At 41.5% G+C, this 17,397-nt stretch overlaps 1 protein-coding gene across 16 annotated transcripts in view; it reads left to right on the forward strand.

Annotated features, from left to right (window-relative positions):
* The window catches only part of dlg2 (discs, large homolog 2 (Drosophila)), a 400,329-nt gene that overhangs the window by 2,295 nt on the left and 380,637 nt on the right, over positions 1 to 17,397 (forward strand). For all 16 annotated transcript variants that reach the window (XR_006758604.1, XM_014136934.2, XM_045693428.1 and 13 more), the window contains exon 3: positions 3,592 to 3,723. Coding sequence is in view for 15 of the 16 variants with exons in the window: in XM_014136934.2 (XP_013992409.1) it covers positions 3,592 to 3,723 (132 nt within the window). In the remaining variant the exon portion in view is untranslated. The remainder of the gene's footprint in view (positions 1 to 3,591; positions 3,724 to 17,397) is intronic.

Genomic DNA, 17,397 nt, shown 5'->3' on the forward strand with positions numbered 1-17,397 from the left:
AAATATTTTAAGTACTAGGGCTAATACAGTCCATTCGGAAAGTATTCAGACCACTTTACTTTTTTCACATTTTGTTACATTACAGCCTTATTCTAAAATTGATTACATTTGTTTTCTTCATCAATCTACATTCAATACACCATAATGACAAAGCGACAACAGGTTTAAAAATGTGTTGCATATGTATTAAAAATAAACCGCTAACTTATTTACATAAGTATTCAGACCCTTTGCTATGAGACTTGAAATTGAGCTCAGGTGCATCCTGTTTCCATTGATCATCCTTGATGTTTCTACAACATCATTGGTGTCCACATGTGGTAAATTCAATTGATTGGACATGATTTGGAAAGGCACACTCCGGTCTTTACAAGGTCCCACAGTTGACAGTGCATGTCAGAGCAAAAACCAAGCCATGAGGTCGAAGGAATTGTCCATAGAGCTCCGAGATAGGATTGTGTTGAGGCACAGATTCTTGGGAAGGGTACCAAAACATTTCTGCAGCATTGAAGGTCCCCATGGACACAGTGGCCTCCATCATTCAAGAATGATGAAGTTTGGAACCACCAAGAGTCTTCCAAGAGCTGGCCGCCCGGCCAGACTGAAAAATCGGGGGAGAAGGGCCTTGGTCAGGAAGGTGACCAAGAACCCGATGGTCACTCTGACAGCGCTCCAGAGTTCCTCTGTGGAGATTGGAGAACCTTCTAGAAGGACAACCATCTCCGCAGCACTTCGCAGCCTTTATGGTAGAGTGGCCAGACAGAAGTCACTCCTCATTAACTTCTCTAGGGCCAGTGGGACGATTTCGTCCCACCTACGTAACAGCCAGTGGAATCCCGTGGCGCGTTATTCAAATACCTTAGAAATGCTATTACTTCAATTTCTCAAACATATGACTATTTTACACCATTTTAAAGACAAGACTCTTGTTAATCTAACCACACTGTCCGATTTCAAAAAGGCTTTACAACGAAAGCAAAACATTAGATTATGTTAGCAGAGAACCCAGCCACAAATAATCACACCCATTTTTCAAGCTAGCATATAATGTCACATAAACCCAAACCACAGCTAAATGCAGCACTAACCTTTGATGTTCTTCATCAGATGACATTCTTAGGACATTATGTTATACAATACATGCATGTTTTGTTCAATCAAGTTCATATTTATATCAAAAACCAGCTTTTTACATTAGCATGTGAAGTTCAGAACTAGCATACCCCCCGCAAACTTCCGGTGAATTTACTAAAAACTCCTCTATGCACTCGCTATGTCCGATTTTAAAATAGATTTTCGGTGAAAGCACATTTTGCAATATTCTAAGTAGATAGCTAGCCCTGTGATGCCGGGCTATTTAGACAACCACCAAGTTTAGCACTCAGAAAAGTCACATTTACTATAAGAAAAAATGTTATTACCTTTGCTGTCTTTGTCAGAATGCACTCCCAGGACTTCTACTTCAATAACAAATGTTGGTTTGGTTCAAAATAATCCATAGTTATATCCAAACAGCGGCGTTTTGTTCGTGCGTTCAAGACACTATCCGAAAGGGTAAATAAGGGTGACGAGCATGGCGCAATTCGTGACAAAAAATTTCTAAATATTCCATTACCGTACTTCGAAGCATGTCAACTGCTGTTTAAAATCAATTTTTATGCAATTTTTCTCATAAAAATGCGATAATATTCCGACCGGGAATCTGCGTTTAGGTAAACAGACAAAAGAAAATAAAGCATTCGGTCGACTCGGGCACGCGCCTAAGCCCATAGTACTCTGTTCGGCCACTTGCCAAAAGCGATAATGTGTTTCAGCCAGAGCCTGCCTCGATATTGTTCAGCTTTTTCCCGGGCTCTGAGAGCCTATGGGAGCCGTAGGAAGTGTCACATTAGAGCAAAGATCCTCAGTCTTCAATAAAAAGAGCCAAGATGAAACACCACTTGTCAGACAGGCCACTTCCTGCATGGAATCTTCTCAGGTTTTGGCCTGCCATTTGAGTTCTGTTATACTCACAGACACCATTCAAACAGTTTTAGAAACTTTAGGGTGTTTTCTATCCAAGGCCAATAATTATATGCATATTCTAGTTACTGGGCAGGAGTAGTAACCAGATTAAATCGGGTACGTTTTTTATCCGGCCGTGTCAATACTGCCCCCTAGCCCTAACAGGTTAACTGAATATTGCAGGGAATAGCCTTATACATAAGGCCTTTCGTGGATAATGGAGATAACTTCCAGCCCAATGATGTCTAGTGTTTATGGGAATTGTGTGATCATATTCAGTAAAGGATTTTTATATCCTTTTTATACATGGTGATTGTAGTGTAAGTTCAGTCCACAAAGCAACTCCATATAAATAGATGTGTAATGAGGCTTGCCCTGGCGTGACCTCAGATAGTCTCAGCCACTGGTCTGTAATTGTGCAGCAATAAAAATTAAATGCTGTCTGAGTTGTTCAACTGTACTGTACAATGAAAGTAATGGAAGAGGCCTCCTGAATTGGCGTGGTGGTCTAGGGCACTGCATCGCAGTGTTAGCTGTGCCACTAGAGATTCTGGGTTCAAGTCCAGGCTCTGTCGCAGCCGGCCGTGACCGGGAGGCCCATGGGGCGGCGCATAATTGGCGCAGCATCGTCCGGGTTAGGGGAGGGTTTGGCCGGCAGGGATGTCCTTGTCCAATCGCGCACTAGCAACTCCTGTGGCGGGCCGGGTGCAGTGCATGCTGACACGGTCACCAGGTGCACAGTGCTATCTCCAACACATTGGTGCGGCTGGCTTCCGGGTTAGGTGGGCATTGTGTCAAGAAGCAGTGCAGCTTGGTTGGGTTGTGTTTCGTAAGACACACGGTTCTCGACCTTCGCCTCTCCCGACTCCGTATGGGAGTTGCAGTGATGAGACAGGATTGTAACTACCAATTGGATACCACAAAATTGGGGAGAAAACGGGGGTTAACATAAAATAATAAAAAGAAAGTCATGCAAGATCGTTCAACCTTCCAGACTTACTTTTACTCCTGGAAACTAGACAGCAGAGGGCCACATCAAGTTAACAGGAATTATAAATCAATAGCAGTGAGTAAAGACCATTTTAGAGTCTGTTCTCATGAGTTTCTTTGAAACAAGTCATAGTTTAGTGTACTGTGGTCTCCCTTGGTGACAGGGTCTGACCCCAAGGATGATGTCTCTGTATGACTGAGTGGTATCTCACACCTGTGCCAAGCGGGGACACTATCCATGCTCCACATTTCTGTGCCGTTACAAAACTGCGCCTCATATTAGTAGTGAAAATGGTTGCTAATTATAAACCATACAAGTGACCTCGTCATCTTTTGCACATGCAGTTGTCATTACATGCTTAAGATTACATTTTTTTTTTGAATCGTTTTCACATATGGGGACAAAAATGTGGGCAGAAGCTCAAGCTACTGTAAACCTTATTCAAACAAACAAATTGGCTTTGTAAATTAGTCCTGCCAGTGCTTGTCTGATGTTTGCTATTTCATCACTTGACTGTATGTTTAACTATAAACTAAAATGATTTTTCCCCTTTTGAATAACATTCTAACTGGTCTCCAATCCGTACCCTCCTGCAGACACAGCTAGGGCCCTAGAACTTTTGGAAGACTACTGTGCTAAACTGAGGAAGCCAGAGGAACAACAGCTCAAAACTGCCATTCAGAGAGTGATGGGGGTCTTCAAAAGCAGCCTGTTCCAAGCACTGCTTGGTAAGTCAGCTGGATATTGGAATCCATCCATTCTTTTAATTGACTCCAGTATGTCAAATGCTTCACCTGTCATTATAAATCAGAGGCATGCCCCTCTTCAACTGTCTAGCCATGTTCACCCTTATTCTATTTCATACATACAGTATGGATTTTGATAGACACAGTGAATGTCTTGTCTGCAAAAATGCATGCAAGTAATACCTCTTTTATAATCAAGTCAGTACTTTTGGGGATTCACAATACAACACTAGAGATTTGTCTTGTCACATTTGCTCAACCTGCATTTTTGCTATGCCTGAGCAGTGGGCACATTCTGCAGGTGTTTTTTCTGAAATGTAGTTATTTTGAACTCTGCTCATACTGCAGTAGATGCTTCTCAGTGCCTGTGGTATTTTTAAGGTGCTCCTTGTACTCTTCCCCTGTGATGCTTTTTTGTAAGGATTCAAACAAAGCATATTGATGTGGGATTTTTGCATCTTTGATCATTCACCGGATACCTTTCAATGATTTGAACGGCATACAAGTATCTCCTCAATGCAATATTGGAGATGGGTATAATGCATGATTCTTATTCATCATTCAAAGGTTCATGACATGGTCATTTTCCAAGTGATAAAACCTACAATCTGACCTCTCAGGTTGAGTTTGAAAATGTATTGTAAAACGTATTGCTCGGGCCACGCATTATTGTTCCCAAAGCCTTCTCTGCAGTTAGCAGTGGCAAAGACTAGATGAAATGAATGCTAGCACGCTACAATCTCTGTATTATTATCTGTGACATGAAATTCCGAGAAATGTAAGTGCACCTTAACGTAGTAACATGAGAGGAGTTCATCATGCATAGTTCCCTGTGAGTTGGCATTCAAAGGCTGGGCATGCCTTTTACACACCAATCAGACCTTGTTGTACTTGACCACCTGGAATCTCTATCCTCCAAATCAGGTTAATGCTGTTTTAGCTTATCTGAGAATGGGCTTTCACTCTTTCTGGCACAAGCCCCCACTGGTTATCAAAAAGGGAAACAATGACGCAACAATGATAAGGAGAGCGGAAATATCAAAACATTTAACATGCATTTAAATAGATTGATCTTTAAACCTAAGTAGAAATGTTATTTAAATATCGAACATGAATATTTCACTCTCAATGCCTTTTGGCCATGTTCCCTTTTGAAGCTTGAAACTTGAGGATTAGCAGTCACTGGTAAAACGAATAATAAACAGATTTGTTTCATGTAGATTTTACAAACCTGACAATGTTTATTTATCCCCAGAGTCATTGTACTAATATGAGCTGTTGCAGTAAACGTTTATGGTAATGTGATACTTTTATTTGGAGACCGTACTGGGATTTTGACAACTGTAGTTATGGTTTTAGGAGGAAGAGTAAGTGCTGATTGGGGTTTAGAGTAAGGTGCCACACTTTCTGCTGCTCCCTGTTTTATTATTTTCCCCTCATAGTCGGCCTTACAATACTGTCTGCAGGCGTGGGTTCGAATCTCACTTCCACCCATATGTAGCCTAAAGACGATTGATAAGAATGATCCATAGACACTGCAACTTCATTTGTAGGTTAATATCAGACTGTTACACAACTTATTAGGGAAACTAGTAAAAAAAAGGAGCACCTCAAATCACTCCAAACCGAACAACCCTCGCTCTTCCTTCATTTCCATGAACCAGAATAAGATATCAAAATAAAAATCACATTGTCTAATAAAAGTTTGTTTCGAAAGACAATGCAGAAGTTTTTGACTTTCGTTGTGATCAGTAGAACATGTAACTAAGGGGAGTTAGATTGGTGTACAGTCGTGGCCAAAAGTTTTGAGAATGACACGAATATTAATTATCACAAAGTCTGCTGCCTCAGTTTGTATGATGCAATTTGCATATACTCCAGAATGTTATGAAGAGTGATCAGATGAATTGCAATTAATTGCAATGTCCCTCTTTGCCATGCAAATGAACTGAATCCCCCAAAAACATTTCCACTGCATTTCAGCCCTGCCACAAAAGGACCAGCTGACATGTCAGTGATTCTCTCGTTAACACAGGTGTGAGTGTTGACGAGGACAAGGCTGGAGATCACTCTGTCATGCTGATTGAGTTCGAATAACAGACTGGAAGCTTCAAAAGGAGGGTGGTGCTTGGAATCATTGTTCTTACTCTGTCAACCACGGTTACTTGCAAGGAAACACGTGCCGTCATCATTGCTTTGCACAAAAAGGGCTTCACATGCAAGGATATTGCTGCCAGTATGATTACACCTAAATCAACCATTTATTGGACCATCAAGAACTTCATGGAGAGCGGTTAAATTGTTGTGAAGAAGGCTTCAGGGTTCCCAAGAAAGTCCAGCAAGCGCCAGGACCGTCTCCTAAAGTTGATTCAGCTGCGGGATTGAGGCACCACCAGTACAGAGCTTGCTCAGGAATGGCAGCAGGCAGGTGTGAGTGCATCTGCACACACAGTGACGCAAAGACTTTTGGAGGATGGCCTGGTGTCAAGAAGGGCAGCAAAGAAGCCACTTCTCTCCAGGAAAAACATCAGGGACAGACTGATATTCTGCAAAAGGTACAGGGATTGGACTGGGGTAAAGTCATTTTCTCTGATGAGCCCCCTTTCCGATTGTTTGGGGAATCCGGAAAAAAGCTTGTCCTGAGAAGACAAGGTGAGCGCTACCATCACTCCTGTGTCATGCCAACAGTAAAGCATCCTGAGACCATTCATGTGTGGGGTTGCTTCTCAGCCAAGGGAGTGGACTCACTCACAGTTTTGCCTAAGAACACAGCCATAAATAAAGAATGGTACCAACACATCCTCCGAGAGCAACTTCTCCCAACCATCCAGGAACCGTTTGGTGAAGAACAATGCCTTTTCCAGCATGATGGAGCACCTTGCCATAAGGCAAAAGTGATAACTAAGTGGATCGGGGAACAAAACATTGATATTTTGGGTCCATGGCCAGGAAACTCCCCAGACCTTAATCCCATTGAGAACTTGTGGTCAATCCTCAAGAGGCGGGTGGACAAACAATAACCCACTAATTCTGACAAACTCCAAGCATTGATTATGCAAGAATGGGCTGCCATCAGTCAGGATGTGGCCCAGAAGTAAATTGACACCATGCCAGGGCGGATTGCGGAGGTCTTGAAAAAGAAGGGTCAACACTGCAAATATTGACTCTTTGCATCAACTTCATGTAATTGTCAATAAGCCTTTAACACTTATGAAATGCTTGTAATTATACTTCAGTATTCCATAGTAACATCTGACAAAAATATGTAAAGACACTGAAGCAGCAAACATTGTGGAAATTAATATTTGTGTCATTCTCAACTTTTGGCCACAACTGTATTCATATCCCTTTAATAAGATGACAATGGCTCCTGTGGTTGTCAGATCAAGATAAGTCCCACAAAAACTCTAACTCCATTGTGAAATGCTTTATCTCAAGGCCTTTCATTTCGAGCGTTGGTAATAGGTATTCATGCAGGTAGCCTAGCGGTTAAGAGCGTTGGACCACTAACCGAAAGGTTGCTGGTTCGAATCCCCAAGCTGACGAGGTGAACGTTCTGTCGATGTGCCCTTGAGCAACCCTAATTGCCCAAGTAAGTCGCTCTGGATTGGAGCATCTGCTAAATTACCAAAATTGTAAAACATTTTGTATTTTATTAGGATCCCCATTCCCAGCTTCCAAGGCAGCTGCAACTCTTCCTGGGGTCTAGGAAGTTGATGATATAACTTTGACAGATTATGATGAGGAGTCCTTTGCTAATAGGGTTTGTCACCCTGTTCTTTTGGCCCTGTTCTAATACCATTTCTATGATGGTCATTAACTACATTAACGTATCTGCCATTGTCAAAAACATTTAACATTTGTCTACCACAGCCCCGGTCTAGTAGTTTGAAATGTAATTAACAAGGCCTATTTGCTTAACTGCCTCCATATTTATACAACGCTTTTAAAGGTTGGCCAACTGTCAAGCGGGAGTATATTGTTATGATTTTGTGGCCTTTTGGAATATGAAATCTAAAGGGGATTGGACGCCCTCATAATGAAATGTGCTGGGGGAAGTTGTAATACTCTTAATGCATGGTGAAGCTTCCACATTGCCAAGCTTGGCTAGGAGCCTTTAAACAAAATATTGGGGGATTATATTTAATCTTTTACAACGTGCTCTTCGAGTGCTGCGTAATGCCCCGCAACAGATGTTAGGCTATATAGGAGCACACCCATATCTTGCGCTGATCCGCTTCCATGCGTCAAGATTCTTGTGCAATGCTGATTCATGGGTAATTATTGGAATACAATGAACTATATGTGGGCACTCTAACTATAGTGTTTCTCATGTGCTGAACTACAGACGAACAACACAACGAACAAGCCCCCCCTCCCATTACCAGGAAATCGTTGGCTGGAGTGGTTTAAAGCTCGCCGCCATTGGAGCGGTGGAATCAAATAAAAATCGAATTTTATTTGTCACGTGCCGAATACAACTGGTGTGGACCTCAGTGAAATGCTTACTTACAAGTCCTTAACCAACAATGCAGTTTTAAGAAAATAACAACAACAAAAAAAGAACTGAAGTACGAGATAAGAATAACACAGCAAGGAGTGGAAACTCGTTCTCTGGAGTAATGAATCACACTTCACCTTCTGGTAGTCCGATGGATAAATGTGGGTTTGGCTTCCTGCCCCAATGCATAGTGCAAACTGTAAAGTTTGGTGGAGGAGGAGGTCTGGGGCTGTTTTTCATGGTTCGGGCTAATGTTACAGCATACAATGACATTCTAGACAATTCTGTGCTTCCAAACTTTGTCGCAACAGTTTGGGGAAGGCCCTTTACTGTTTCAGCTTGACAATGCCCCCATGCACAAAGTGAGTTCTATACAGAAATGGTTTGTTGAGATCGGTGTGGAAGAACTTGACTGGCCTGCACAGAGCCATGACCTCAACTCCATCGAACATCTTTGGGATGAATTGGAACCTCGACTCCGAACCAGGCCTAATCGCCCAACATCAGTGCCCGACCTCACTAATGCTCTTGTGGCTGAATGGATCAAGTCTCCACAGCAATGTTCCAACATCTAGTGGAAAGCCTTCCCAGAAGAGTGGAGGCTGTTATAGCAGCAAAGAATGGACCAACTCTGTATCAATGCCCATGGTTTTGGAATGAGATGTTCGATGATCAGGTGTCCATATACTTTTGGTTATGTAGTGTATGTTTGGGGGATTAGATCTATTGCTTTCTGTAAATTTTCGATCAATCACCATTTCTCTGCCAACTCTGCTATGGAACTAATGCCTCCTGAAATAGATGTAATCATCTTATGAAGCATTAGCCTAGGTGCTGTCTAATCTGGTCAGGGCATGTGCAACCTGCTGAAACCCATCACAGCAGAGTGAAACTGCGGATGGTTTAACCTGTTCACCATTTTCTCTCAGGACCAGGCAAGGGAGTAAGGCTAGAGGCCTCTCACTCAGCTACGCATCTACAGGGAGGGAGAGCAAGGAAAGATTCACTTGTCCGCTTCCCTGTGGTTCCCTAAACCAAGGGTAGTCTACACATGCCAGTCTTGGAAGGCCATGTTCCTGCTGATTTTTAAATTTGTCCCTGATGCTCAATGACTTCCCAGAGTTCACATTTTGGTGGTTTTACACATCTAATCAGTTGTTGTTTAAAAAGGGCAAGACTGGTGTGAATAAGGTCTATTGCATTGTTGTGAATGTGAAACACTCCATAGCAATCATGTTTTAAATTCAGTAGCTTCACTTCACCTAGCATGATTGTTCCATTTGATGTGCCCTTTGCCCCCTTTAGATCCATCTACCACAAGGCTTGTCTGACTTTTAAAGACCATCTTGCCTGCACATGTATTATCTAAGTTAGTCTTATCACATCTATTCATCTGAATCGGTGGGATACACAGACTAGCTCCCGTGGCCTTATCGCAAAAGCACACCACAGTCTGCCAATTCGCTCCATAGAGGTTTTTAATGGGCTCTATTTGTTATTCAGATGAAAAAAGGCTGTACGCCAGCCTCCCTTAATAGGGAAGGCATCTCACTGCTCTCCTGTCTCATGGAGATCCTCTTTCTGGTAGCACCCCGGCCCCCTACCCCAAAGCTGAACTTGAATTGAATCTCTTCTCTCACAGGAGGACTGTCCTGACTGGTAGGAGGGGGAAAAAAATGACACATCTCCCTCAGAATCACAGAGACACCGGGGTCTTGATTGGAAGTGTGGGTGGGTGCGTGGTTGCGCGTTTATCACCAGGGTCTTGATGGGAAGAGGAGCAATGCTACACGTAAGCTAGGCAAACATGCTAATGATTTGTAATGATCATTATTATAGACTACAAACTTGATGGATAATAAAAGGGATGAAATAAAATAGGAAGGGAGACTGCCATCTTGTGGCATGTTAGACTTGCAGCATTTCATTTCCCACTACCTTATCTTGACCGTGGAGCACTGTTTATTTATGGTTTGACAGAAAACATGACATTTTGCAATGTCCTCTCCTTTTCAGTAGTCTGCATGACATGCAATGAAATCTATAACCTGTTAAATAGGATACCAAGAGCATTACAGCTCGGTGTTGGTGCTTGTAACCCCCATGATGGTGGTAACTATCCGGTAGTTTCCTCCATTTCCCTATGGATGGGGTATACCATTTTATTCTAGTAGTCTGTATGTTATTTGACCATTGTGCAACCATGCCTTCACAATAATGTAGGAGCCATTTTTGGTCGACATTTTTATCTGTTAAAGTATGGCAAACAGAAGATTACAATTGTTACTCGGGGCAGCAGCTAAATCGGTAGTGCCAGAGGATCTGTGGAAACTAACAATAGAAAAACAGTGGAATATGGAAAGGTAGCAAATGTCAGTTGCCTTATGAATCCATACCCTTTGGTAAACCATGAACAACATGTACTGAAACAATATGTGAATAACGTTTGTTGGATTTATGAATGCAGATGATAGATATATAATATATGTACACTGAGTGTACAAAACATTAGGAACACCTTTTTATGCCCTCGGAACAGCCTCAATTCATTGGGGCATGGACTCTACAAGTTGTCAAAAGCGTTCCACAGGGATGCTGGCCCATGTTGACTCCAAAGCTTCCCACAGTTTTTGTCAAGTTTGCTGGATGTCCTTTGGGTGGTGAACCATTCTAGATATACACAGGAAACTGTTGAGCATGAAAAACCTTGCAGCATTGTATATATTTTGTACATATTGTTATTATATACAATGTTGCTGATAATGCTGCCACAGGTCCAATAGAGGGCACCATAAGGATTAGATACACACTACAATCCTACTACCAAAGGGTCTTGTGCATTTTATTTATCTCTCTGTGGTCCTTGCCATGTAAGGATCTCTGGAGCCCACAGGTGGGAACAGCAGAATGGTAATTTTAAAGGTAATATCTGTGTTAGGCCGACATTGCTAAGATGGTACACTTCCTGAATGAGGGGAACAGCAACAGTGGAGCATCCGCTTCCAGATGGTCTGAACGTGCTGTAATTCCAGATGAGCCTCATCAAGTTCATTTATTGGCACATATCAGTCAACGCAAACTCAATACCATAAGCATTCAAATTGCGTATGCCTAAATCTAAATTAAGATTTATCCCATTGATAAAAGGACCTATCAACAATGCACACACAAATAATTGTAGCCTAGGAGCTTATGCCTCATTAATTAGATTGCAGAAGTAAGGGATGAGTCACCTCTTGTACCGTTCTGATGTAATCTGCTATTGTTGGATACATTTTTTTTTTTTTATGGCCAAAAGGTCCCAACTATGGCTGTAGCCCAAAGGTCTGTTCGACTCAATGTGCAACTCAACTGTTCAGCAGAGACCACACAAGATTATGCTCTGCACCATTTCACAGCCTTAATGGCCCTACCACTCAAGAGTCTGGAGGATGCGTGAGTCATCCGTAGAAATGACTAATGGCGGTCTCTGACGTGATCGAATTTGTCTCTTTATGAAAAATGGTACACTTTATTTATTTTTTTTCGTGGTCATTAGCGCACACACTCTGAGTTGACCTTCTGGATTGAATTATACTGTAAAAGCACAGCCTATTGGCATAACTCTTTATTAAACAAAAAATTGCAGTCACACAGAAGAATCCCTATACAGTGCATTCGTAAAGTATTCAGACCCCTTGACGTTATTTCTACATTTTGTTACGTTACCGTCTTATTCTAAAATTTATTTAATAAAAAAAAAAAAAATTGCTCATCAATGTACACACAATACCCCATAATGACAAAGCAAAAACAGTTTTTATTTTAGCAGATTTATAAAAAATTTAAAAACTGAAATATCACATTTTACATAAGTATTCAGACCCTTTACTCAGTATTTTGGCAGCGATTACAACCTAGAGTATTCTTGGATATGACACTACAAGCTTGGCACACCTGTATTTGGGTAGTTTCTCCCATTCTTCTCTGTAGATCCTCTCAAGCTCTGTCGGGTTGGATGAGGAGTGTTGCTGCACAGCTATTTTCAGGTCTCTCCAGAGATGTTCAAGTCTGGACTCTGGCTGGGCCACTCAAGGACATTTAAGACTTGTCCCGAAGCTACTCCTGCATTGTCTTGGCTGTGTGCTTAGGGTCTTTGTCCTGTTGGAAGGTGAACATTTGCCCCAGTCTGAGGTCCTGAGTGCTCTGGAGCAGGTTTTCATCAAGGATCTCTTTTGTACTTTGCTCCTTCATCTTTCCCTCAAGCCTGACTAGTCTCCCAGGCCCTGCCACTGAAAAACATCCCCACAGCATGATGCTGCCACCACAATGCTTCACAGTAGGGATGGTGCCAGGTTTCATCCAGATGTGACGCTTGGCATTCAGGCCATATAGTTCAATCTTGGTTTCATCAGACCAGAGAATCTTGTTTCTCATGGTCTGAGAGTCTTTAGGTGCCTTTTGGTAAACTCCAAGCAGGCTGTCATGTGCTTTTTTTACCGAGGAGTAGCTTCCGGCTGTCCACTCTACCATGAAGGCCTGATTGGTGGAGTGCTGCAGAGATGGGAGAATCTTCCAGAAAGACAACTGTTTGGTTTCGTTTCTTATGTCCTTCCTTGTCAATCATTGGTTCATTGGTGAAATTAGCATTATGACTACAGTGAGGGGGAAAAAAGTATTTGATCCCCTGCTGATTTTGTACGTTTGCCCACTGACGAAGAAATGATCAGTCTATAATTTTAATGGTAGGTTTATTTGAACAGTGAGAGACAGAATAACAACAACAAAAAATCCAGAAAAACGCATGTCAAAAATGTTATAAATTGATTTGCATTTTAATGAGGGAAATAAGTATTTGACCCCCTCTCAATCAGAAAGATTTCTAGCTCCCAGGTGTCTTTTTATACAGGTAACGAGCTGAGATTAGGAGCACACTCCTATCTATCATGTTAATCAGTAGTCTAAAACCTTTTAAATGTAAGGAGGGAGGGGTATTTTAACCCCTCTCCTTCTATTGCTAAAACATAAGCATAATTCATTTTTTCTAATACATCAAACATTTTGGTACAACCCTTTTCATGACCCCTAGGTGTACCCAACTCAACCATCCCTGCAGAGGAACTCTGGAGCTCCTTCAGCGTGATCATCAGGTTCTTGGTCACCTCCCTGACCAAGGCCCTTCTCCCCCGATTTTTCAGTCTGGCCAGGCGGCCAGCTCTTGGAAGAGTTTTGGTGGTTCCAAACTTCTTCCAGTTAAGAATGATGGAGGCCACTGTGTTCTTGGGGACCTTCAATGCTGTAGACATTTTTTGGTGTCCTTCCCCAGATCTGTTCCCCGACACAATCATGTCTCGGAGCTCTACTGACATTTCCTTCGACCTCCATGTCTTGGTTTTTGCTCTGACATGCACTGTCAACAGTGTGACCTTATATAGACAGATGTGTGCCTTTCCAAATCATATCTAATCAAATGAATTTACCACAGGTGGACTCCAAGTTGTCGAAACATCTCAAGGATGTCTCATAGCATAGGGTCTGAATGCTTATGTAAATAAGGTATTTCTGTTTTTGATTTTTAATAGTCTTACAAAAAATTCTTTACTTGTTTTCGTTTTGTCATTATGGGGTATTGTGTGTAGATGAAAAATATTTATATAATGCATTTTTGAATAAGGCTGTAATGTAACAAAATGTGGAAAAAGTAAAAGGGTCAGAATACTTTCCGAATGCACTGTATGTTGAATATTACTTTTCTAAGGTCAGCGTAGGGAAATATGTATTTAAAGCAGATGGATGTGAGTCATAAATGGACATGGCTGTTTGTGCTATGGTTGGGGGTGGGCGTTGCATCTCTGAGTGCCCTCACCCACACCATGGTGGGCCAAAACTCAAAACAGTTTCTTCAGTGAGTTAGTGATCATGTTCAATATTAAGCCAGTACCTTCCCTCGATTTGCGTGGAAGCGCACTTCTCTACCATATGCAGCAATGTCCCAAAGCTGAGGGAGTGAAAATCATAGAGGTTAGCTACACTTTGAATGCTTCTATTTTTTTGCCATATTGCTTGATCTCGTGGATACCAAGCTTTAGGCACATATATGTATGTATGTATGTATGTATGTATGTATGTATGTATGTATGTATGTATGTATGTATGTATGTATGTATGTATGTATGTATGTATGTATGTATGTATGTATGTATGTATGTATGTATGTATGTATGTATGTATGTATGTATGTATGTATGTATGTATGTATGTATGTATGTATGTATGTATGTATGTATGTATGTATGTATGTATGTATGTATGTATGTATGTATGTATGTATGTATGTATGTATGTATGTATGTATGTATGTATGTATGTATGTATGTATGTATGTATGTATGTATGTATTGTATGTATGTATATAGTTGTATGTATGTATGTATTGTATGTATGTATATAGTTGTATTTTTTTTATTTTTATGAAATTGCGCGAACTGCAAACGTGTTTGCGTGCTCTGGATTGCTGACTGTGGTGATCGGAGAGTCTAATTAGCCCCTATATCCTCTTGGCTACACTTTGAAACGGCAGTGCTATGTGAATACTTCCATACAGCCGTCACACAAGTAGGTAGTGGGGTCCTCGTTCAAATAAATGACAGGTCTCATTCATAACGTGTAGATGTTGCCTAACGTTGTTGTTGGGTTGGTAGTTAGAAGAAGACCTAGTGCTTCAGCTGGACTGCACCCTCGATTGCCTCCATTTTAACAATAGAGCAAGTGTTTTTTTGTTGTCCCCCCGTTTGATTTCATGGAAGTGACACTGAATGCGTGTGTCCCCAAGTTGATGGGTTTACGTATCTCCTCGTCAAAATGTTTAGCTCTGAAAGTGACCCTCAGTTTTGTCAGCAGCATGTGACAACAGAGGGACCCCAAGTTGCTAGAGGTGAGGGACTGGTTTGGCATTGGGGAGTTGAGTGAACCGCATTAGCTCTTCGGATTACTGATGTCAGATGAGAAAGTGCAGTCTTTGCTTGTTTACATGGAGATGGCAGGAGGGAGCCGTAAGGCTGATCGACACCGGGAAAGCCCGCGGGCTCGTGAGACCTTGTGTATTTTCCCAGAACGCTTCGCTTCACTACACACAATGGCCACCTGGATAGATGAGGCAGACCATATCATTTTGTTTCCTGCTTGTTTAGTGCGAAATTGTTATTTGAACACAACTGATACGTACAGTAATTAAGAAAAGTAATTAAATAATTATTCATGAGTGTGGAAAGTTGAAGCTTTATGGAAAGCAAGTGTCAAGGTTAATAAAATGTAAATATCTTTGCTGTGTTGCAGAAGTTCTGATTCTCACTTTCTCCCTTATACTCTGTGATCGCCACCACTTCTCATCTCACATATGCCATTGGAGTTACATTGCTCAGCTGGCATGTGTCTGTTCTTGCACGTGTGTGTGTGTGTGTGTGTGTATTGGTGAGAGTTTGTATTTTATCACTTGGCATAAACGAGGCAGTTCTGATGCATCTGTGTGCACCTGGCCATATGAGCAAATGTGTTATTTGACTATGCTCGTATGGCATCTGTCCTCTGCACAAGAGGCAGTGTGTGTAGACAGGCCCTGGCCTCTGTGTGACAGACTAAGCAGGTGAATCCAGGTGAAAGCTATGATCCCTTATTGATGTCACCTGTTAAATCCACTTCAGTCAGTGTAGATGAAGGGGAGGAGACAGGTTAAACTCTTTAGGGATAGGGGGCAGCATTGGGAAGTTTGGATAAAAAGCGTTCCCAGAGTAAACTGCCTGTTACTCAGGCCCAGAAGCTAGAATATGCATATAATTAGTAGATTTGGATAGAAAACACTCTAAAGTTTCCAAAACTATTAAAATAATGTCTGTGAGTATGACAGAACTGATATGGCAGGCGAAAACCTGAGAAAGATCAACCAGGAAGTGGGAATTCTGAGGTTTGTAGTTTAAGTGAATGCCTATCAAATATCCAGTGTCTGTGGGGTCAGATTGCACTTCCTAAGGCTTCCACTAGATGTCAACAGTCTTTAGAACATTGTTTCAGGCTTCTATTGTAAAAGTGAATAAGAGCTGTTGGAACCAGTGGTCTGGCTGAAAGCCTTTAGTTTAGTCACGCGCACGGCCGTGAGCACGAGCTCCGTTCCCTTTCATTTCTAAAGACAAAGGAATTGTCCGATTGGAATATTATTGAAGATTTATAATAAAAACATCCTAAAGATTGATTCTATACATCGTTTGACATGTTTCGACAAACTGTATTGGAACTTTTTTGACTTTTCGTCTGGACTTAGTGCCCGCGTCTTGTGCATTTGGAATAGTGAACTAAACGCGCGAACAAAAAGGAGGTATTTGGACATAAAGATTAACTTTATCGAACAAAACGAATATTTATTGTCTAACATGGAGACCTGGGAGTGCCATCAGATGAAGATCATCAAAGGTAAGTGATTAATTTTAATGCTGTTTCTGACTTTTGTGACACCTTTCCTTGGTTGGAAAATGGCTGTATGGTTTTTGTGGATAGGCGCTGACCTAACATAAGCGCATGGTGTGCTTTCACCGTAAAGCCTTTTTGAAATCGGACACAGCGGCTGGATTAACAAGAAGTGTATCTTGAATCGTATAACACTTGTATCTTATATCAATGTTTATGATGAGTATTTCTGTAATTTTGATGTGGCTCTCTGCATTTTCACCAGATGTTTGTTTGGGACAATGCATTTCTGAACATAACACGCCAATTTCAAATGATGTTTTTGGACATAAAGATTAACTTTATCGAACAAAACAAACATTTATTGTCTAACATGGAGTCCTGGGAGTGCCACCAGATGAAGATCATCGAAGGTTAGTGATTAATTTTAATGCTATTTCTGACTTTTGTGACACCTCTCCTTCTTTGGAAAATGGCTGTATGGTTTTTTGTGGCTAGGCGCTGACCTAACATAATCGCATGGTGTGCTTTCACCATAAAGCTTTTTTGAAATTGGACACTGTGGTTGGATTAACGAGAAGGTTATCTTTAAAATGGTGTATAATACTTGTATGTTTGAGGAATTTTAATTATGAGATTTCTGTTGTTTGAATTTGGTGCCCTGCAATTTCACTGGCTGTAGGCCAGGTGTTCCGCTAGCGGAACCCCCTTCCCAGAAA

Source organism: Salmo salar, chromosome ssa13 (genome assembly GCF_905237065.1).
Source record: "Salmo salar chromosome ssa13, Ssal_v3.1, whole genome shotgun sequence".
Taxonomy (NCBI): Eukaryota; Metazoa; Chordata; class Actinopteri; order Salmoniformes; family Salmonidae; genus Salmo; species Salmo salar.